The following is a 23040-nucleotide window of genomic DNA, read 5'->3' as shown; positions in this document are numbered from 1 at the left end:
TTTTGTTTTTAATTGTAAAATAATACATTAGGAAGTTGTATGCACGAAAGCCGTCTTAAAAAGAGGCCTTTTATGTACATCTTTACAATGATAACATGATTTCTATTTTGCACTGACAATGTGGTATGTTGCGAACAGTTCGGAGTTTTTACAAACTGCATTGCACAGAATAAAACATTATATTGTGGCATCCGACATTGACATTCGATTCCACGACGAAAAGTTATGTTATTTTATTGCACGAAAATAGACTAAAGTACGCTTCAGAATTGCAAAACATCATTACGCTCGGTTTAAGTATTGCTTTAGAGTCACCGCTTGTGAGTATACTTTTGATGTTTCCCGAGCAAGCAGTCGTATTTCGCCCAAAATTAGTGTAATTATGAAACAATAATGTCTACGTTGTGTTTAACTACGTTGATGCTTAATCGGCGTGATGTTTTGCTATTGAGCAGTATGATCGTCCGTAGGTTCCAGCGCTGTGTAGGATCTAATGCAATTCATTTGGCGTGATGCATTGCGACTGAGTCACGACATCGGTGGGTGGGATCTTTGGCGTGCGACGGCTCTGTTTTCATGCAAGCCAGATAAAAACGATCGTACGCAATGAACAGATATATGCCATTCGTCAAATTTTCCCGCGATGAAGAAAGCTGGTGCCACAGAGGTGATCGTGTGTTGCTTACCATCCTCAGTCGCAGCACCATGGATTCAGTGCCCGGACGGCACCTACTGCCACCGGAACTCCACCTGCTGCTCCTCGCGCTCCTCTTCGTCGGAGCCCTCTTCAGCCGAAGCCGGTCGCAGCTACGCCTGCTGCCCCCACGAGGAGGCCCAGTGCTGCGTCGACGCCGACTACTGCTGCCCGAAAGGAACACGATGCGAGCACTTCGACAAGCAAGCCGGTCACCAGTGCCGGTCGCTCAATGACGAACGCGGACGGACGGTCCTCGCCTCCAAAAAGTACCCCAGCCTCGACAGTGTGCCCTCGGACACATGTGAGTGGCGAGGCGTCCTGCTTGCCATCGCAGCCATCTTTACGAAGCTACTGAGCTCGATAGTTGATAGGAGATCTAAGGAGCAACACTAAGTCAGTTAGGAATGGTAAATTTTTCTATCAAAACACTATTTTCGCTCACTTAGTGGAAACGGGTAATGAAGCTTAATTTTCTTGAATTTCGTTCCATAAGCTCAACTCCGGGTGACGTCATAGATTTCGGGGTGTCTCTTGCTTTTCATGTTTGGCCCGTTCGGCGCACAGAAAATATGTGGAACCTTGCTAGCTTGATTTGTATTCTTTAAAAGGCAATACACGGTGGGATAACTTTTACGTTTTCCGGAACCTTTAAAGATGCCTGGTGGCAGACAGCACAATTCTTATCCATGAGTTAGATTATTCGAAGAGGCGGAACGGAACACATATTCAACTAATTAACAAGCAATCACTAATTAACATTCCCCAGGTTAACTTCATAATTAATTACTTTACTGCACATATTGCATTATACGAAGTGTACGCGGTGAGTTTGCAAGGCGTGTACACTTGAAAGGGATCTTCGGAATGGCACAAGTTTCGAGATATTGCTTTTCAATATGTAGGACGAAATAGGCGTTTCACATACTTTTCTGCTTCAGTGCATATAAGAGTTTTGTTGAGAAGTAAGTGGAACAACAGTGTATTTCTACAGCCAGTTTGATGGCGCATATATCCAGAGCGGTTTCATCCTACAAATTAATTCCAAGTGGATATGTGCTGCAAGCTCAGCGGCTTCAAATCGTAAATTGCACTAAGCGCCTTAAAGCAATTAATTAAGAAGTTAGTTGGGTGACGTTAAATAACTGAATATATAAGTCGATTTCATGTGGAACTGATGTCCGCCTCTCGCAATAATCATGCACAAGGTCAAGAACTCTTCTCGCTCCAACAGGCGATCTTACAAAAATTCCGTAATATTTAAAAGAGTTCATTCCCCATCTTCTTTTCTCCTGAAAATTAACCAGGCCCTAATAATGTAATAACACCGTGTCAAAAGAGGGACGGAACACGGAAGAGACATCCACAGCGCTGTTCTTTTATACGTTCCGTCTTTCATATTGTGCACTGTTACTGTACGATCACGAATAACAAAATCGACCGAATTCCCGCCCTCTGGATCAGGGACGGAATCCAAAAATATTTTCGTTCGTAAGTACGCTTTGCCATTGGCTGACTGCCTTCATTGATATATGTCCCGCATCGCCATTGGCTGCATTATTCTCTTAGAAATTATTCGAGCTTAATATTATTTTATGTTCGTGCATGTGAATACGGGTGCAGAATTTTCAGCGCTCGTAGGCTCTGGCCGGGCACTGTAGGGATAGGCGAACGAACGGCTCGACAGCGCTCATCCGTTCTTCACCGCACGTTTGCAGTCTGTGCACTGGCTCGCCATGACCTGTCACGTCGTCAAACCCGCAGTCCCTGCGCGTGGCGCGCTAGCAGATGGTGACTGGGGTCGAGGTTAAGTGCGCTTGCTCTAGACGCGGGTGTAAGCGTTAACACGTTTGGTCTAGGTCCAGCTGCGAGGGAGAGGCAACAGGGCACGTGACCGCCCCCTCCCCCTAAATTTCTGTGCACCATGGGCAGGTACCATAAACGACGTGCGACAACGTCCGCCTCCTCCATCTTCCAGTCAAGTGCGTTGCAATCCCTGCCACCCCTCTTTTCCCTGAGAAAAATTCCTGGCTGCGCCGTTGGTCGGCAGTAGTGAGGCACTATAGCAGACGCTGTCCAAACAAATGACGCCACGGCGAGCAGGCGCCCGAACTGAAGGGGGCGACGTCACTTGTTTATCGCCATCGTGTCTCTTTTTTTTTTTCTGGCCACTTTGCTCTCGCAGAAGCTTGATTTTCTCATACAGCCTAACTTTAGTGTCACGTTAACTTCTTCCAGCTCGTATATTCGCGATTTCGGGGTCAGCCATATCCAAGCAAATAAATCGGAACAGAACGTGGTGAAACAGTGCACTGCGAAGCGATACCATGGACAAGGACGTAAACAACAAGGACACTATAGACGCACACCAAGCGCAGGACGATGACTCACAGTGCGTTTCATGTGTGTCTAGCGTCCTAGTTATTCACGTCCTTCTCCGTGGTATATCGCTTCGCAGCAGCAGTGAAACGCCGTGTCACCGAACCAACTGGCCCACTACAACACGATACCGAAACAGGTCGTTAAATGAGCGAGATGTGGATTCTGACAGCTTCTGTTGTTGAATACTAATAAAAAATCTGTCGGCGTGTCACCACATCTCCCTTACAAAACTGCGCTCTGCGCGTGAAGTTTACAAAGGCTCAACAACCAACCTCTATTGAAGGCAGGGGGGAAAAAATCGCCGTCCAAGCACTCCGTACAGATGTTAATCAGCAAAACTGAAACGCGCGGCCGCAGTGTTTATCACTGGGTTAATTCGGCGGTTCATTAAAGTATTTCGCAATTATTGGCTACGTGAATGCATTCCTTAATGAGGTTATATACACACGTTCAGCTGTTGTTCGGAGCGAATTCCGTCAATCGTAGCCAAGTTACCAAACCACAAGCGGTCGCACACTTCACAAGTGGAGGCAAAGTGCCGTTCGAGAACCTCGGCGGAAGCAGGCGATGGCTCCGGCGAAGACGTTCCCGCCAATTTGCTGCTGTCGCTGCTCGCGGGCTCGCACCGCCGCATTCTCGGCCCGTCGCTGCCGTTTCAGGTCGTGTTGCGGCTAGGGTGGTGTTCAGGTCATTCGGGGTTCAGAGTGGCGTTCAGGGCAAAGTCCACCAAGCCCATCGACTACTACGTCAGGTTGTAGAAAATGAAAGAAAAATGCTTTATTTAGCATAGTTACACGGCTCCAGTTACGGAAGCCCATTTCATGACGGAGCGAGTTAAACGTCCACGTTCACATCGGGACCATCTGTCCTCACTCTCGAAAAGTATCCGCTTTTAATACCGTCGTTTTCCCTAGGCGAGGCGAATAGGGAATCTGAAGACTGTCCAGCAGCAAATCACTGTCTTCGACTTCGTTGCGATACCACGCCCATGCTCTCAATACCCGCAGTAACTCCGCCTCCGAAGAGACTGGTTTGGAATCTGTGTCAAGAAAGCAACCTGCGCCTCTCAGGTCGTCGACGTTGTTCCCCTGTTTTTCATCCTTCGCTCAGGTTGACAGGTAAAGGGCGGGGTGGGGGCCTTTCGTGGAACCCTGCAGCAGTCGGTGTCCACGCTGCGTTGAGGTCTGGATGAGCGCTGAGGGATGGGTAGTGATTTGACTTGCGCTAAACGTCTAATTGACTGACTACCAAATCGTCGTCGTTGTCCCCCCTCCCCCCCCTTTTCATCGTTCGCTCAGGCGGACAGGTAAAGAACGGGGTGAGGGTCTTTTGTGGGGCCCGTCAAGAGTTGGTGTCCATGCGGCGTTGACCTCTGAATAGGCGCTGATGGATGGGTGGTGATTTGACGCGTGGTAATCGTCCAATGTAATGTCCTTTGTAGTGTTGAGACGTAACAGTCAGCGTCACGATGTCGCTCGGCCTACCGGTTTGAAGTGTCGGTCCGCCATTGCTGCTTGCGCTCCACTTCGCGCTGCTTCTTGGCCAGATGCAGTCGTGCGTTGTCGCTTACATTCCGCCTTGCGTTGTAGCATGGTTTCGAAGGGTTCGGCATCCTCGGCGCGTAGTTGCCGCGCTTGCGTAGTTGCCGCGCTTGCACGGCGCACACGAGCGCACTCGCGATTCTGTTCCCGGCGTCCTTCTTCGTACGCGCCTTGCTATTCGGGGGTACGAACTACTCCCCGCATGCCCATGTTGATGTTGGAGAGAAACTGCAGCGCGCGCGCTCAGCTGCGATGGAGAACGACAACGTCACTAGTAGCCCAGGAAATCGTCCCGATTTCATTTTCCGTTTAAGTTTTTCTCTCTCCCCTTCCCTATAACGTTTAACCTTTAACCGCCGGCTTCTTGGCCAATCCCCCGCCGTGGGTAAGTGCCACAAGTGCGGAACAAACAAGCAAGCAAGCAATCGCGCGCCTCTCTTTCTCTTTCATTATTGTTGTTGAGCGCGCTCCGCCTGCGCTACTGGACTCGCTCCGTCGGATGCGCCGTTTCCACCTTACCGCGCACGTTGATGCGAGAGTGTACCTCCGTCGTCCTTAAACCCAGCCATTATCTCGCCCCTTGCATTTACCTTCTCTCCTACAGGGTTTCTCCGCGCATGCGTCTGCGGTTCTGAAAGAGGAGTTTTCTGTACACACGCGCGGACAGACGCATTTTTGTTCTGCCTAGCCACATAGAGCTTCGCTTTAAAAACTAAATAAAAACAGCAGAATTTCTATATAACGGCTTTTCCAAGTCGTAGTGCCGACTTCTGTCTCCAACAACCTCCACTTTACCGCTCGATATTGCAATCAGATTGCGCATCACTGTGCGCGGTCATGGAGTAACTTGCGCATCGCCCTCCATTGAGGTGCACGAACTGCAATCATGATGCCTGCAAAGTCGTTTGTTTTACAGGTTTCCAAGTCAAGTTAACCATAGTGAGAAGATGCAAGTATATAAAGGCGTTCTTTCGCCCTAGATGCCCGTCTCAGTTTTCCGTGAAAAGCCTACAAATTTAAGCCTGCATGGCCTAGCAATTTAGTTAATTCGCTGACGCAATCATCCTTGCATGCACTGAACGCAGCTGCGTTAAAACCCAGAGGCCATATGCATGGCCCTCGAGCAGGTTGCCTATTCTATCGCAGCCGACGGCCTGTCATTAAGTTTTCTTGGCATTGTGCTGCTCTTCGAGGCAGGAACCGCTGGGGATGGCGCACTTCTGCCAGGGTGCCCAAGACATATGGACACTTTATGGACAAGCGTATTTAACGAGAGGCCAGGCACGTAGCCAGGGTGTTTTTTTTTTTTTAAGAGTGGGCACAAGCCTGCAGCAGCCTGAACGAACTACAATATATGTTCTTACGGTGCATTTGGACAGGATCGTGCGCGCAAGAGAGAGACGAAGAGGAAGTGGTAGACTCTACTGGAGCTGTTACGTTTGTACCAGCCTGCGCGTTTACCACAAAATGCATGTAAAGAATTGCATATATTTGTGCATCGGGCTTCCTCTTCGCAACATCTGGTGGAGGTGCTAGGTAACGACTCAGAACGGAGTTTCGCAGTCGCCGCTGCTTCGGTTCTTTATCGATGTCGCAGGAGACGGTGCCTGGTTCGGCAACGCCTGCGTCAACTGTCGTACTCGCGCATCCGCGTGATCCAGGAACATTCTGCGGCAGGCACCGATGGCGCCGACGTCGACGACTGGCTGGAGGTGTATGAGCAGGTGAGCAGCCACAACAAACGGGATCCCACAGCGATTGCTGACGAACATAATTTGCTACTTGGCGGGAACAGCGCCAGTGTGGTTTCAAAACCACGAAGAACTTTGTCACTGGGAGACGTGCAAGCAGAAGCTGCGAGATCCCTACGGAAAATCATACAGTCGGACGGTTGTCGCAAGAAAGAGTTGGCATTACGAGTTCGAACGTCCGCCAAAGGTTACGTCGCTTATATACAAGACGTGCTGGCACTCTGCCGCAAGGCCAACGTTGAAATGCCAGAGTCTGACAAACTAGGGCAGTTCTTAAAAGATATCGCCGATGTCGCCTTCAATTTATTGATTTGTAAGAACTGTACTTCGTTTACTGACGTTATCACGCAGTTCAATGCTTCAAGCAGGTCAAAAGCCGTCGTATCTATCAGTCATTTGCATGGCTTCCCAATACGGTTGCAACATCGTCTTGTGAAGACCGACGGAACTCTCCTTCGTGGCAGCGGCAGCCTTCAGGGCAGCTGACGAAGATTGTGCGCCGTGATCTGGAAGCCATGTGTCCAGCGGCTCTGTACCCGCCTGTCAACGATACATGCGCTGCTATGGTTCCCCTTGCTCATGCTATAGTGCGCCTTGACGACAGGCCACCTTCAGAACAGTCAGTTTTGGAATGCCGACGTGAACTGTCGTCGCAGCAAAAGTCGGTCAAGGCTCTGTTGACTTTTCTACGTGACACTGGCCTATTAGAAAGACTGTAATGACTCCATTTCGTCCCTTTTCATATTTTTTTGCTTTTATTTTTGTCACGCTCTTCTTTCCGTCTTTACTTCCCCTTTCCCTTCCCCTAGTGCAGGGTAGCAAACCGGACGTTTTAAGTCTGGTTAACCTCCCTGCCTTCCTCTCATTTGCATCTCTCTCTCTCTCTCTCTCTAGTGCGCCAAGATCTCGCCAATGTCTGTTTTCAGTCAGTATGCACCGTGTCCAGGCCAACCGAACGTCCTTCGCCCGTGCATACCCGAAATCAATGGATCCCTCGATCGAGGTTCTCGCAAAATGGCTGAGTGGCGAACACCGGATTACCGACCTATTTGCTTCGGTTGTCGTCGCGTTGGTCACGTTGCCCGATACTGTCGCAACCGCTGGTCCTCAGTGCAATTCTCGAACAGCCCTCGTCCAGACGGCAGTTTTCGCCATTTCCAGTCGCAAGCCGAGCCGAACTTGCACGCTACCGACGGTACGACCACATGGAGCCGTCGTTCACCGTCGCCAAGCATTCAGCAGTACCACTCGCCGCAAAGTCGTCGTCTGTCGTCCAGGGCACTACAGTCCCGTGGCCTGCCACCGCCTTTCCGACCTGAGCGCGTACCTCCGGAAAATTGAAAGATGCAGCTCTCAGAGGTGACGCTGTATTGTCGACGTCTCTGCCAAAGCCTCTCACCCTGCCGACTAGACGCAACGGAGTCGATGCAGAAGTTGACGGTATATGTCCGCTGGGACAGACTTCCGTTGTGGCCCATAAGATTGACACCGGTGATGCTAGCCCTACCGCCGACGTCCCTATCGCGTGTCTCACGCAAAATGCCACGTTATCCAAGCTGAAGTAGACAAGGTGCTCACCAAAAGTGTAATTGAGCCCTCTTCGAGTCCTTGGGCTTCGCCGGTTGCCTTGGTCAGGAAGAAGGGTGGCAGCTGGCGATTTTGTGTGGACTACCGTCAACTGAACAAGAACACGAAAAAGAATGTGTGCCCTCTCTCGTAGATTAATGAAGCTGCCTTCATGGATCCAGACACTTCTCTTCAATCGACCTCCGATCCAGTTATTGACAGATTTCGGTTGGTGAAGTCGATCGTGAGAAGACCGCTTTCGTGACACCGGACGACCTTTTACACTTTAATATTATGCCTTTCGGAGAGAGAGAGAGAAAATGATAAATGAAAGGTAGGGAGGTTAACCAGGACTGAGCCCTGTTGGCTACCCTACACTGGGGAAAGGGGGACGGAAAGAATTAAAGAAGAGAAAGTCCACTGGGGATATCAGTCGGTCACTCAGTCCGGATCACAGACGCTGACTCAATCCGGTATCTTTCAAATATCGCAGATATTGCAAATATCGCAAATATCGCTTCTGTTTTTGTCGGTTTATTTAAAAATTTGCGGACGCCAGCCGGCCACTGACCGACCTTCTCAAGAAGGACACTGCGGTCTTTTGGGGCCGTGAACAAGCCGACGCCTTCTACACCCTCATCCGCTTGTTGACGACGCCTCCGATATTAGGCCGTTTTGATCCATCTGCGCGAACTCAAATTCACACAGACGCTAGTGGCCATGGCATAGGTGCTGTCCTCGCCCAAAAGCAAAACGGAGACGAGCGCGTCATTGCCTACGCCAGTAGTCCTTTGTCCTCTTCAGCGCGCAATTTTTCTATCCCCGAGTGCGAGTGCCTTGCTCTGGTGTGGGCACTGGCTAAATTTCGCCTTCTTTCGCCGCCCATATTCAGTCATCACGGACCACCATACCCTGAGCTGGCTATCGTCGCTGAAAGACCCGACTGACGGCCTTGGTTACTGGGCACTCAGACTCCACGAGTATTCTTTCGTTGTGATGTGCAACATCCGGCAGCTTACATCAGCACGGCGACGGCTTGTTGCATCATCCCGTCCATCCTTCTGACAACGACAAACAGGATGCCGACACTTCCCTTCTGGCCACTTCTGACTTTCGCGACATCGTTACTGAGCAGCGAAATGACGATTCTCTACGGTCGATCATCGGGTGCTTGACATCTGGCCAATAAGATCACTCAATCAAAATGTCTGTGCGCTATGACGACATTTATCAGCGCAACATCAGCTCTGATGGACCAGATTTACTGCTAGTTGTCCCTCGTCACCTCCGTTCTGCTGTTCTTGCTGAGCTCCACGACGCACCCACTACCGGACACCTTGGCACCTCCCGCACTTCCAACAGTGTTAGACGTCGCTTCTTCTGGCCAGGCCTGTACCGCTCTGTGCGACGTCACGTTGCGGCTTGTGACCTCTGTAAGTGGCGAAAGAATCCATGTGCGCAACCTACTGGCCACCTTCATCGAGTCAGTGTTCACACAGAGCCTTTCTTCCGTGTCGGCATTGACCTTCTTGGCTCCTTCCCCATATTTATAAAAGGGAACGAATGGATAGCCGTTGTCACAGATTATGTGACGCGCTATGCCATTACACGTTCCCTGTCCACCAGCTGTGCTACAGAAGTAGCATACTTTTTACTTCAGGACGTGATTCTCCACCATGGCGTGCCAAAGCAGCTGCTGACTGATCGTGGCCTCTACTTCCTGTCCCAGTTGCCGAAGACAAACTTCATTCCTACTCCACCGAACACAAGCTCCCAACCACATATCACCCACAAACGTACGGCCTGACCGACTAAATCGCGCCCTCACAGAAATGTTATCTACGTAACGTTATTATGTACGTTTCAGCAGACCATCGCTATTGCGACAGCACTTTGCCCTACGTGACATTTGCGTGCAATTATTCTTTACGTCACAATACCACCACTTTCTGACCTTTCTCCCCTTTGTTTGGTCACTGTCCCACTCTGCCTTTTGACGCCCGGCTATCTTCGGTGTCGTGACACACCACGGATCACGCCCATGGCGCCGTCAGTCGGGCTCGTGTGGCTCGCCAGATTGCCTATGATCGACTCAAGCGGCTCAGGCGTCACAAAACGCTCGCTACGACAGTCGCCACCGGAACCTTCAGTTCTCTCCCGGAAATCTCGTTATTATGTGGACTCCAAGTCGCCACGTTGGCCTGTCCGAAAGATTGTTGTCACGCTATACCATGCCCTACCGGGTATTGTAAAGATTAAGTGACATAAATTACGGAATCGCCCCTGTTGAAGACACGCTGTCCTCATGCCAGCTACGAACTGACGTCGTCCACGTGCCCCGTTTAATACCATGCTGTCCATCTAGTTCGCTATCATTCTAACAAGCACCGGGACGTGCTCCTGCCCCGGGGGCTCATGTTATGGTGTATTTGGACAAGACCGTGCGCACAAGACAGAGACGAAGAGGAAGCGGAAAACTGTCAACTGGAGCTCTAACTTGTGTACCGTCTTGCGCCTTTGCCACTAACTTTTCCCCATGTAAATAGTTGTATTTCTGCGTGGATTTTGTGTGCTGTTTTCGTTTCAGTATTGACTGTTGTTTTTTCAGCATTTTTACGAAATGTGCCTTTTTGATGCCCTCTCGTAGGCAAAATGACTACCATCGCGAAATAGGGCGAGGAATGGACGCGATGCCACCTTCTAAGTGATCGATGATGGGCCTTAACTCAGCATCATCCGATCGCTGTTTAGCGAGCAGATCCGGCCGCTGAGGTATCCCAGGACGGCGCTGTCGTCTCCCTCGTCAGGATTCTGAGATTCAACAGGTTCTCGTGATAGCGTGTCAGCATCTTCATGTTTTCTGCCTGCCTTGTATACGACGGTGATGTTAAATTCCTGGAGTCGCAGACTTCAACGTGCCAATCGTTCAGAAGGGTCTCGTAGGTTGGTCAACCAGCACAAGGCGTGATGATCGCTCACAACTTTAAATGATCGCCCGTAGAGATACGGCCTAAACTTTTTAGTAGCCCAAATAACCGCGAGGCACTCCTTCTCTGTGGTGGAATAATTGGACTAGGCGCGTGACAGAGTGCGGCTCGCGTAGGCGATAACTCGTTCAGTCCCGTCTTGCCCTTGCACCACAATAGCTCCGAGACCGCTATTGCTGGCGTCAGTGCGTACTTCTGTGTCAGCATTCTCATCAAAATGACCGAGCACGGGAGGAGAAGGCAATCGACGTTGTAGCTCCGCAAAGGCGGTCTGTTCTTCATCAGTCCAGATGAATGGCACGTCGTCACGCGTAAGGCGAAATAGCGGCTCTGCAAGCTTCGAAAAATTTTCAATGAAGTGTCGTAAGTAAGCACACAAGCCCAAAAATCGTCGGACGCTTTTCTTGTCGGGTGGGGAAAAGCAGCTACGGCAGCAGACTTCTCGGGATCGGGCCGAACACCTACCACGCTCACAACGTGACCAAGGAACTTCAATTCCTCGTAACCTAAATGGCATTTCTCTGGCTTTAGTGTAAGGTAGCTGATCGAATGGCTTCGAGTACATTCCGAAGGCGTCGAAGGGGCTCGTCGAAAGCTTCCGAAAAGACAACGACATGATCGAGTTAGATAAGGCAGCTTTTCCATTTGAAGTCAGCGAGAACTGTATCTGTCATTCGTTGGAATGTGGCTGGAGCGGAACAGAGGCCGAAAGGGAGTACTCTAAATTCGTAAAGGCCGTCCGGAGTCACAAAAGCAGCTTTCTCGCGGTCCCGCTCATGTACTTCAATTTGCCAGTAGCCACTTTTCAAATAGATAGAGGAGAAATACTTCGCGCGCCTCATCCTGTCCAGAGAATCGTCGACACGAGGTAACGGGTACACGTCTTTCTTTGTGACGTTGTTTATCTTCCGTTAGTCAACACAAAACCGAAGCGTGCCATCTTTCTTTTTAACAATTAAGAACGACTGGCGATGACCAGGGACTGCATAAAGGCTGTATTACGCCGTCTTGAAGCATTTCCTTCACCTGCGTTTGAATCGCATGTCGTTCGGTCGGGGAAACACGATAACGCGGTTGCTGTATGGGGGGCACGTCGTCATAAGTGATGATACCGTGATCCGTAATCGATGTTTGACGTATCTTCGACGACCGTGCAAAGCAAGAGTGGAACTCGAGCAACAGCGCGCTCGCGCGGGGGTTGTTTGTTCTGTTCAGGAAGCGTTGGACTAATGTTGACGTTGCGTAGAGGTGCTTGAGCAGTGCCGATGGCCTCGGAAACAAAACACTCAGTGACATTGGCGATCGGGTCAGAGTAGGCAATGACAGTACCGGGGAAAAGGTGCCGGTGTTCGTAGTTGAAGTCCGTGACAAAAACCTCACAGTGGCCATCATGGAGATCAATAAGGCTTCTTGCTACGCAAACACCTTGAGAAAGCAGGAGAGCGATTGCTTTCTGCGACCGCTTCACCGTGTAAGAGTCTGTCACATGCCACTTGAACCACGACACTTGCACGTGGTGGTAACGTGACATGTCGTCGATGACACGAAGAGATGCTCGAGGGTGGATGGTGTTGGTCGCCGCTGCGGCGCTCTTTGTCGAGAAAGTGACGAGGCGTTGTCGAATGTCGATGATAGCTCCGTGCTCCCTGAGAAAGTACATGCCGATGATTAGGTACACTGAGGGAGAATGCTCAAACTGGCAACAAACGTAGAGCCGCGAATCTGTATTCGTGCGGTGCACATGCCGAGTGGCGCGACGATGTGCCCGCCAGCTGTATGAACTGGCGTTTGATTCCAAGGCGTCGTCACTTTCTTCAGAAGGGCGGCAAGTTTTTCGCTGATTATAGAATAATCCGCTCCAGTGTCCACTAAAGCAGTCAATTCACGACCGTCGGGCTGTACAGGAATGTCCAAGGAAATTCTTCTTCCGTAATCAGCAGGTACTGTCGTCGTTGATGTATCGTCGGTCCGCGTACGCGTCAGTAGGGGTCCTTGAGCACGTCCAGACTGAGCGGCCTCGCCCCCAAAGGCCGCTGTGGTTAGTTTTCCCGGCACGGGCTCGGCGACCGACCCTGCACCACGCTCGAATACGTATACGGCGAGTCGGAGAAAACCGCCGCGGCGAAGGGAAGCGTGACTGGTGTCGAGCTGCTGGGGATCCGCGCTGCTGGGCAACGTATTGTTCAATTTCAGGAGGACGCTGGCCGAACTTAGGTCGCCGCGAGTTTGCTGAGAATCCGCGTAGTCCGAGCTCTCGATAGGAGCACTGTCGGTACACATGTCCAGCTTCGCCACAGTGAAAGCAAAGGGGACGGCGATCAGGTGCCCGCCTCACATTTCCTTGGCGCCTGCCGGTGGTCCTGGTAATACGAGGCAGCTTGGACGGGTTGTAGCATGGCCGGGCACGCGGTGCGAAGCGGGGAGGGAGATGGGGCAGGTTGCCTCAACGCTTGCGAATATGACATACGGGGGCTGTCAGTTCGTAGCGGTCGAGCTGCTGTGTTGAAATGTGGTTCTCTTAGCGCATTCTGGACTTCGTCACGGAGAACGCTGGACAAGGAGCTGAGAGTCGGCTGTGAGGGTACCGACACTTTCTGGAGTTCTTCGCGGATTACGGAACGAATGAGCTCTCGAAAGAAATCGAAGTGGCCCCCTAGAGCTCCGAAGAAGCCCGTAGGTGAGGCAGCGTTCACTTGGCGTTTGTATGATGGTGCCCGCTGCCGAAGAGTCTGTCCCATGGTGACGGCCTCGGAAAGAAATTCTGACACAGTCTTGGGAGGACTGCGCACGAGACCGCCGAGCGCACGAGCTGCTCTTTCACTCCGCGCATCAGGTACCGCACCTTTTTTTCTTTTTTTCTTCCGACATGCTGGAGACGGCCCGTCGAAAGAGACGCGTCATGTCCTCGACATACATTGCGAGGCCTTCGTTCGGCATTTGTATACGGGACTGGAGATCACGCTTCGCTCGCTCTCGGCGATCAGGGCTCACATACCTCTCAAGAATCCGGCGTCTGAATTCTGCCCATGAAGTTAGGGAATCTGCACGGTTCTCATACCAAACACACGGGCCGTCGTTAAGGCTGAAATATGCGTTTTTCAGATTGTCTGCGTCATCCCATTCGTTGAATGCAGCAACACGTTCATAGTGCACAAGCCAATCTTCAACATCCTCATGTATGGCGCCGTGGAAGGGATTCGGCGTTCGCGGATTGAGTAGCGTACAATGAATCGCCATTGTGCCTTCCACACCGGTTTGGGTGGTCAGAGCTGTCATTTTCTCTGGGTGAGTCCAAACTCAGGGGCTTGTCCACGGATCCTTCTGCTGGCGCGGTGTACAGGCGTAACCACCGGTACGGGGCTGGAGCTCCTGTTGCTGGGAGGGGTTTGGTGCATATATTAGATTACCCTGCACCTCCACCGGTTTGTCACGCGCTAAGGCTAGAGTAAGCAACAGTACCAATATATAATAGTAGCTTCAATAAACTAATTTTCAATGGACGTGGGTGTCAGACTGTTTGCGAACGATCGTGTAGTGTTTAGAAAACTATCCTCTAGATCCTGCCAATTTTTGCGTCAGACAGCTCTGTGGTCAGTAGATGAATCGCATCTGTAGTGGGGCACGCAACATGGAGAAAACTATATCCTTACGTATCACAAGAGGGAAAACACATACGGGTTTTCCCTACACTGTTCGGAAGAATACAGCCTACGAAGTTGACAACCACAAATATCTGGGTGTCACTCTAACCGATAAACTTACATGGTCGAGTCATATATTTCAATCAGTTGTACATCTGCGCTCAGGAAACTGTGGACTCTAAAACGAGAGAGAGAGAGAGAGAGAGAGAGAGAGAGAGAGAGAGAGAGAGAGAGAGAGAGAGAGGGCTCTTTATTAGAAAAACAGAGAATTTTGCCGGCGCGTATATAACCGTTGGCATGCTACTCTGTATAGGGATGGGGAATGGGATTAAAAGATTCCAGAAGAGAGTGGGAGAAAAAGAGGATAAAAATAAATATGAAATGTCCGAGTGGACCTAATACTAATATTTACAGGTGACATGGCGGGTAAATTTAGGCTTTTGTATAGGAAGGATGCAATTTTTAAAGCTTTCCTATTTGACCTATTTCTGTCAGGTATTTGAACAATAAATCCTAAACCCGTCGCTGTTTTGAAGGGCCGGGCATTGGACCTAAGATGCTCGGTAACGTTAAGGGTTCGTGGCAAATCATGTCCAATTGGTGCTCAAAAAATTGTCTCTCGTCGCGGTACGCGGGGCATTCTAGTAATATGTGCTCAATTGTCTCTAAGTTGCGACAGTTATCACAGTATGGGTTAGTGGTAAGTCCTATGCGGTACAGATAATTGTTCGTGTATGCCACGTTCAGTCGAAGACGATGGTACAATGTCTCTAAGTGTCGAGGAAGTGGTCGTGGAATTTTCGGTCTCATTCCTGGGTCAATGTAACGTAGGAAGCTATCTTGGTAAAGCGGCAGATTCAAGATGCGGTCTTTTTCTTGATAGGCATATTTTTTTGCCATGTTTGAAGCGTCGGCTTTTGTAAAATATGTTTTTTTGAACTTGCGGTATTGGAGTCCATTTCTGGCAGCTTCGTCCGCTCTTTCATTTCCCGAAATGCCGGCACGGCCAGGTATCCACTGGAACTTTATGCAATGCCCAGCAATCTTAGCCCTGTGGTGAAGATAAGCAATGTCAAATGCTGCTGGTTGATTATTGCAGCCCTTGCGCCTGTTCCACATACTTTGTAGGGCTGCTTTTGAGTCTGTGAAAATCACCCGTGTCTTTGGCGGCTGCTGTCGAAGTACATGCACAAGGGCCTCCTTAATGCCATATAGCTCCGCTGAAGTAGATGATGTCGCTCGCTCAAGACGAAACGAGAATCGTTGCCCTGTAGAGGGAACAAAAAGTCCGCATGATGAACGATGTAGAATTGAAGAGCCATCTGTGAAAATGTGCGTTGCGGCTGCGTACTCTTTGTGCATATATTCTAAAGCTATCTGATAAGTCGCTGCTTGAGGCATTTTCTTTTTCGCACTGATTCCAGGTATATATGGCACGATTTCCAGTGGGGACAGTGTCCATGGTGAAATGTTTCGCGGCATAATTTGTGACGCCTGAGCAGGAATCGATATAGATATGCTTCCGACGGCCTGCCCAAAGCTAGATGTAGCACGGGTTCTGGAAATATCCTTTAAAAGTGAGTCTTCGTATGAATGACGTGGCGGAGGTGTATCCGAAGTGTCTCCTGCGAACATAGCACTTCCAGAGGCAGGCATCCAGCTTCTGCTACAGTCCCTGAGCGGGACGACCCCTTCGGAAGGCCAAGACATACGCGAAGGCAGTTGTTTCGTGCTGCCTCGAGTTTTTTCTTGCTTGTGGGAGATATTTTGTGCAGGATCGGGAGGTAATGTCGTAGTGTTCCGTCGACGTAGGCCTTATGGAAGAGCACCATTGATCGACAGTTGCTGTCCCACTGTGATCCGGCTAAAAATCGGAATACGTGCGACGCCGAGGAAATCTTCTCACTCAGTTTTTTCACTTGGGGCGACCATGTGAGGTTCCTATCGATCGTCACTCCAAGAAACATTTGCGTCTTGACGTATGGAAGGGCACGACCACCCAACACTAGTGGGTATTTTTCCATACACCTCCGCGTGAAAGCCATGGCAACGCTTTTGTCGGGGGACAATTTCAGACCCCTTGGATTTAGGTAGGCCGATATATTTGCTAGCGCTCTCTGGAGACGTTGTTGGGTGGTACTGCGGGAACGCGCCGCACTCCAAATGCAGATGTCGTCCGCATACAGTGTGATTTTGACGCCAGGGGGCAGGTTTCTTTTCAGATGGATGAGGACTAAATTAAATAATACCGGTCTTAACACAGCTCCTTGTGGCACTCCCTTCTCGACGGCATAAAGCGCCGTGGGGCCATTCGGGGTGCATATGAAAAGTTGGCGTCCTTGAAGATAGTCTTCAATCCATGCGTAGAGCCGTCCTCCAAGACCAAGGGTTTCCAAAGCGTCAAGTATTGCTTTATGATTGACCGAATCATATGCTGCCTTAATGTCTGAAAATAATGCATAGGTATGTTTCCAGAGACCAATTCCTCTTCAATTGATGAGACCAAGGCAATGACATTATCAATTGCGGATCTATTTTGCCGGAAGCCATTCATTTCCTCCGGGTAAACTTTTGCAGTTTCCAGGAACCAATTGAGTCGTTTGTAGATCATTTTTTCGAATAGCTTCCCTACGCAGCTAAGCAGAGATATGGGTCTGAAGGAGGCGTAATTTGTTGGCTGCTTCGCTGGTTTCAATATAGGAATGACTTTCGCAAGCTTCCATTCCGTAGGAACCTCCCCAGTTATCCATGAGGCGTTGTAGTACTCCAGAAGGCGTAGGCGAGATGCGTGGCATAGATTTGCGAGCGCTTCATAACTCACGCCGTCATGGCCAGGTGATGATCGCTTGTTTACGTCGTCGATTGCTGCCGTGAGTTCTTCGATGGTGAATGGTAATTCTAAGTCAGGAAGGGTAGCTCGAGGTGGACTAGGCTGACGACTTGAAATTTGCCGCAAAGGTTGTGCCCCGTTGGAAAGGAGCCTGCAGTACTGCTCTGCCACCTCTTTCAGGGATGCGCGCTCATGTAATGAGAGGGCGAGAAAAGGGTAAAGCTGTTGCGGCTCTTTTGGAATGCCTCTGACGACTCGCCAGATTTTGCTCAGCGGTTGTCGTATGTCCAGTGTCCCACAAAAGTCCCTCCACCTTTTTCGGTCCAGTTTGGTGAGGTAACGTCGTATATGTCTTTGTGCCCGTCGACAAGTTCTGAGGTCTTCGATATTCTTAGTACGTAGAGCCTTCCTTTCGGCACGCCTTCGAATGGCACATAACCTCTCAAATTCCTCGTCGTTTGTTGGTACATTACAATGCTTAGTGGCAGAGCGGGTACTTTGCTTGAGGCAATGAGCTATTGTCGGTATTATTTCTGCATTCGTAGTTGAGGCTGTGATTCCTTTGTCTACGACTGCTGTGTAAGCTTCCCAGTCTACCGACTTCAGTTTCACTTTTCTGGGTGACGTCCGAAAATGAAGGGCAGAGATTAGGATCGGGTAGTGATCACTACCTCGAGTGTCGAAGTCTGTACACCATCCGAACATAGGGGCCACTTGATACGAATGTGACGTCAATGCAGCTAACAGTCGTCGGATTTTTCAGGTATGTTATGCTGCCATCGTTCAAGGGCTCTATATTGTATTTTGCAAAAAGCTTCGCCAGCTTGGCACCCCGAGCACATGTATGTGAACTGCTCCAGATCTCGTTATGTGCGTTGAAATCACCACAAATAATATGTGGAGACTGAGTGTTTGTCAACAAGATTTCCAATCTTCTCACGTCTAAAGGTGATCCTGGTTCCAAGTAGACGCCGATCAGGGTAAACACTTTAGATGCAATCACTGTGGTTGCGCAAATATATTCGTTCTTGTCATGTGGTGCTACATCAATCACAGAGGCAGGTATGTCGTTGCGAAATCCAACGAGCAGTCGGCTAATTCCATTTTGTCGCCTTGAATGATGAAAATAATACCCCGTTATCCTAAAGTGCTCGTCGACGCGAGACTAGGAAATGACTAAAAAAGGGAATCGGTGCACTCGCGTAAGATGCTTAAAGTCTGCTAACTTCTTGCGCAAGCCGCGAGCGTTCCTCTGGAATATAGTACATGTGCGGAAGTGTTTGTTGGTGGACACCGCTTGTGAGACGATTGTTGGCGAAGCCATCGTTGCTACTGCGAAGAATCACGGCTTTGCGCCGTGAAAGAAGACGACACTAGCGGTTCCAAAGCCAGGACGGCCTCTACTTCGGGGATGCTCTTAAACGATGGGCTGGCACGGATTGCGGCGAACATCATGGGAATCAGCATACTTGATATCTCATTTGCAGTGCTACCATCTAACAACTTTTCTTGGTTCTTCCTGTTCTTCTGCTGCGACCTTGAGGACACTTGTTGCTGTCGTGGGCTTGAGGTCATATCACTTGAGGGCTTTGATGGATTCGTTGCAGTTGAAGGCCTTTGCTGGTTTTCCTTCACGACTGAGGCGTAGGACTTTTTCAAAGCCGTGTCGCTGCGCTGCACCGTGTCGTGTTGCTTTTGGTTTGTAGATGTATACATCTCATCCGGATTCGGTGGTGGTTCTCGTCGTTTCCGCACTTTTCCTTGGATTTGCTCCATCGTCCGTGCAAGAGTGGCTGATTTCTTTTTAGGACACCCTCCGTATGACGCAGCATGCTCAGCTCCACAGTTTGCACACCGAGGCTGGGAACGTGACGTACACTCCTTATGCGTATGTGGACCAGCGCATATCTTGCAGCGGATGGGGCCTTTACAATATTTCGCTATATGTCCATGTCTTTGACATCTGAAACATTGAGTAGCAGACCCCATTTATTCAGTCACGGGATAACTGCAGAATTCAAGCGACACTCGGTTTGGTAAAGGGGCGTCCTTAGAGAATTTCAGGATGACCGAGCGTCTTCGGGTTTCCGTTACTACGCCATCTTCGTTAGGGACGTAGAAAACTTGCCTTTTAGCAGATATGACTCCTTGTTCGCTCAAATACTCCTTGAGGTCGTCATCTGAGTACTCAACAGGAACGTCCTGTATCCTCCCGTACGTGGCAGAGTAGGAGTAGGGAACTCGAGGTTCTACAGGAATACCCGATAGATCTGTCACTGTGAGCAGACGATTGGCTGCAGGAAGTGTAGACACTGTCACCATGAGGCTGCCATCCTTGTTGAGACGGTGGCTGAGTATCTTTTCTTGGGCTGTTGTCACGACCGCAGAAGCCAGAAGATTTGGGTTTACTTTCCATAAGCTGCTGTCAGGCTGAGTTGGCTTGAATATAACAGGAACACCTGCGGCTCTTTTCTTTTTGTAAGAGACAACAGTGAAGGCTGTCTGGTCCATCTCTTCGTTGTCTCCTGCAGATTCCCTTGTGTTGATGTCATCTTCACGTAGCCTTTTCCTTGCTTGCTCATCTTCTCTGTGGTCTACAGAAGCAACGTGCTGACCTGATTGCCGATTGTTTGCGACGGATGCCATCAGAGCATCACGAAGAGCAGCCGACGGCGGAGGCTCGCCGCGCTGCTTCGGTCCGGTGTGCTTCAGGAGCCGCTTGCTGTGCTTCTCTCGCAGGACGGTGACCTCCAGACCGGCGTTCGGTGAAAGAGAGGCACAAAGAGTAAAAATGAGCTCTACACTTGCTAAAAATACTTAAAATTACAGACGGGCGTTCGGAAGCGAGCCTATCGCTCGTCGTCTTCCCTCTGAAACGAAATAAGTAGAAACATGCTAGCCTATAATGCTTACGTTAGGTCCAACGTTTAATAGGTGATTGTCATTTGAGACCCTCGCGTAAAAAAAAAAATAATTGCAAAGTTGGAATAGCTTCAGTGGAAAGATATGATTTATTTTCGGAAAGTATAAAAGGTATGATTCGCCCTCTTCACTCATGCAACAACATACTTCCACATAGGCGGCACGTCGGAATTTTGGTCGTCTAGCCTGTTTCGCACAATGTTTTATCAAGAAAGCTAAACTTCAATTTGCCTAATTTTGTTAAGCCAGCCGCTACAAGTACAATCACGCGATTTCATGAACATCTATTATCTCTTTTATTTGCACGCACTGAAGGATTTAAGTGAACTTTTCCCCCAGAACTGTTGCTGATTGGAATTCATTGCCAGCCAAAGCGTCTGATTCCAGGAATTTTATCGGGGAAAAGAGAAACACTTATGTTGTTGGTTTTTCCAATGTGCAGTATTTGCTTTTTCTTGGTGGTGTGCTTGTTCATGTTATGCTAGCTTTGTTTGTCGATCTTGATTCACTCTTTTTTATTTCAGTGTACGTTATCTAACCTTTGACGTTCTCGCATTGAATACTTGATACGTTCTCATCGTTTAGATTGATATGCCCTATTAGTGTGTTTTGTTGGTATTGTTGTTAGGCACATCTGTTAGGCACATGTACAGGTTGTCCCACATAACTTGAGCCAAAGCTTTAAATATGAAAGGCATTCCGGACGCGAGTTGAAACGAATGCATAATGTTGGCTCTGGCCTATAGAGTTAAGCAGGCTATCTTTTATATTCCCTTAACTAATTAACTGATAAGTTATGTTTAATTAATCAACTTTTTAAGTAATGGCTGCAGACTCCAAGTATGATACTCAAAGTTGTAGAGCACCTTGAGAAACCTCTCAATAAATTGTTTCCAACACGATATATCTCACGTGGTCCTTTTTCCGCGTTCAAAAGAAAGCCCGCGAGATATGAAAAAATACCGCGTGACGGGGCGATTGCACTGTGTTATTGTGCTACTCTCAAGCTTGAGACGCATGAACAAAGTCGGCTGCAGCGAGACTGGCCTGTAACGGGGCGTTATGCCTGGTGTAAATATCTGGGCATGCGGCTCTTATAGCATGACGGTGCAAATGCATGCTGCTGACCGAGCGTTGCCGACCTTGTTCATCCATCGCACGATTGAGAGCAGCACAATAGCATTGCGCAAGCGCCCATGATGTGGTAATTTTTCGTATTTCGCGAGCTTTCTTTGGAACGCGGAATAAAGGACCACGTGAAATATATCGTGTTGTAAACAATTTATTGAGAGGTTTCTCAAGGTGCTCTGCAACTTTGCGTAGCATACTTGGGGTCTGCAGCCAGTACTTAAAAATTTGATTAAATAAACATAACTAATCAATTAGTTAAGGGAATATAAAAAATAGCCTGAGTAACTCTATAGGCCAGAGCCAACCTTATGCACTCGTTTCAACTCGCGTCCGGAATGCCTTTCATTTTTAAAGCTTTGGCTGAAGTTATCTGGGACAACCTGTATATAGTCTTTCCTGCTTGGGCCAAAGCTATGACTCAATGTATTTGTGTATATTAACATGCGGCTTATAACTCAAAAGCGATAATGGTTTTTTCCTCCTCGAAATGGACGGACGAGGCTATAGTGATTATATAGATATATTATTTATTGCAATGAATATAAAAATATTAATAGAGACGCATATATTTATTTACTTTAAAAATATAAATACGCAAATCTGAACTGCGTACGTAGGCGACATATAGGGAAGTGTACGTATATGGCCCCATGGAGCAGACATAGCCTACGGGGCCATATCTGCCCAATTGTTTATATTGTCACCATCTGCACCCTTCTATGTAAAACCACATGTGCCACTTTTACCGGTTGCTGCGGTACGTGTCGGCTGTGTGTCTGAACTATCGCGTTTCCCAGGGGAACCGTATGTCTTACATTTGGCGCAGCCCCCTCGGTGCCGTGCCCTCCGTGGATGGTGTGCGGCTCGGGTTCATGCTGCCGCGACCAGCGCGGGGCCTACCGGTGCTCCCCGTACCCAGGAGGGGTGTGCTGCGCCTCGGGAATCTCGGGATGTCCGCCGGGAACCGAGTGCGTCGGTTGAGCGCCGTTGCCTCTCTTCCGGCTGCCGCCCCTGTAGCTGTACCCACGTCGTCCATGACATCCAAGGAATTCTGTGAAATGTTGCTCCGCTTAGATTCCTGCTACAAGTGTAAAATGGTCGTCAGTATTTTCCCCACTTGCCGAAATGGAACGACGCTCCACATACAACCGCGAAATGCATGCAACTGCGTTGCATATATATTTGATCTCTCTTACTTTTCTTTTCATTCACGAAGAAGTATACCCGCCGTGGTTGCTCAGTGGCTATGGTGTTGGGCTGCTGAGCACGAGGTCGCGGGATCGAATCCCGGCCACGGCGGCCGCATTTCGATGGGGGCGAAATGCGAAAACACCCGTGTGCTTAGATTTAGGTGCACGTTAAAGAACCCCAGGTGGTCAAAATTTCCGGAGTCCTCCACTACGGCGTGCCTCATAATCAGAAAGTGGTTTTGGCACGTAAAACCCCAAATATTATTATTCACGAAGAAGTATACGTATGTGGAAAAATAACCACTGACATCAGGAAAGGTGTCCCTGCATACCTGTTACTTCTGACCTAATCATTGTTTCACGCACCTTTATGTATACCTGGAACCAATTCACCCACCTCTTTTA

The 23040-nt window shown here is 49.3% G+C and overlaps 1 protein-coding gene across 1 annotated transcript in view; it reads left to right on the top strand.

Moving 5' to 3' along the window:
- Positions 1 to 22653, top strand: part of LOC142573050 (progranulin-like) — an 87053-nt gene extending 64400 nt beyond the window's left edge. The window contains exons 5-6 of the mRNA XM_075682553.1: positions 696 to 998; positions 22272 to 22653. Of these exons, the coding sequence (XP_075538668.1) occupies positions 696 to 998; positions 22272 to 22426 (458 nt within the window). The 3' untranslated portion in view covers positions 22427 to 22653. The remainder of the gene's footprint in view (positions 1 to 695; positions 999 to 22271) is intronic.
- The last annotated feature ends 387 nt before the right edge of the window (positions 22654 to 23040 follow it).

This window comes from Dermacentor variabilis, chromosome 2 (assembly GCF_050947875.1).
Source record: "Dermacentor variabilis isolate Ectoservices chromosome 2, ASM5094787v1, whole genome shotgun sequence".
NCBI classification, from domain to species: Eukaryota; Metazoa; Arthropoda; class Arachnida; order Ixodida; family Ixodidae; genus Dermacentor; species Dermacentor variabilis.
This window is presented reverse-complemented; position numbering and strand designations above follow the sequence as displayed.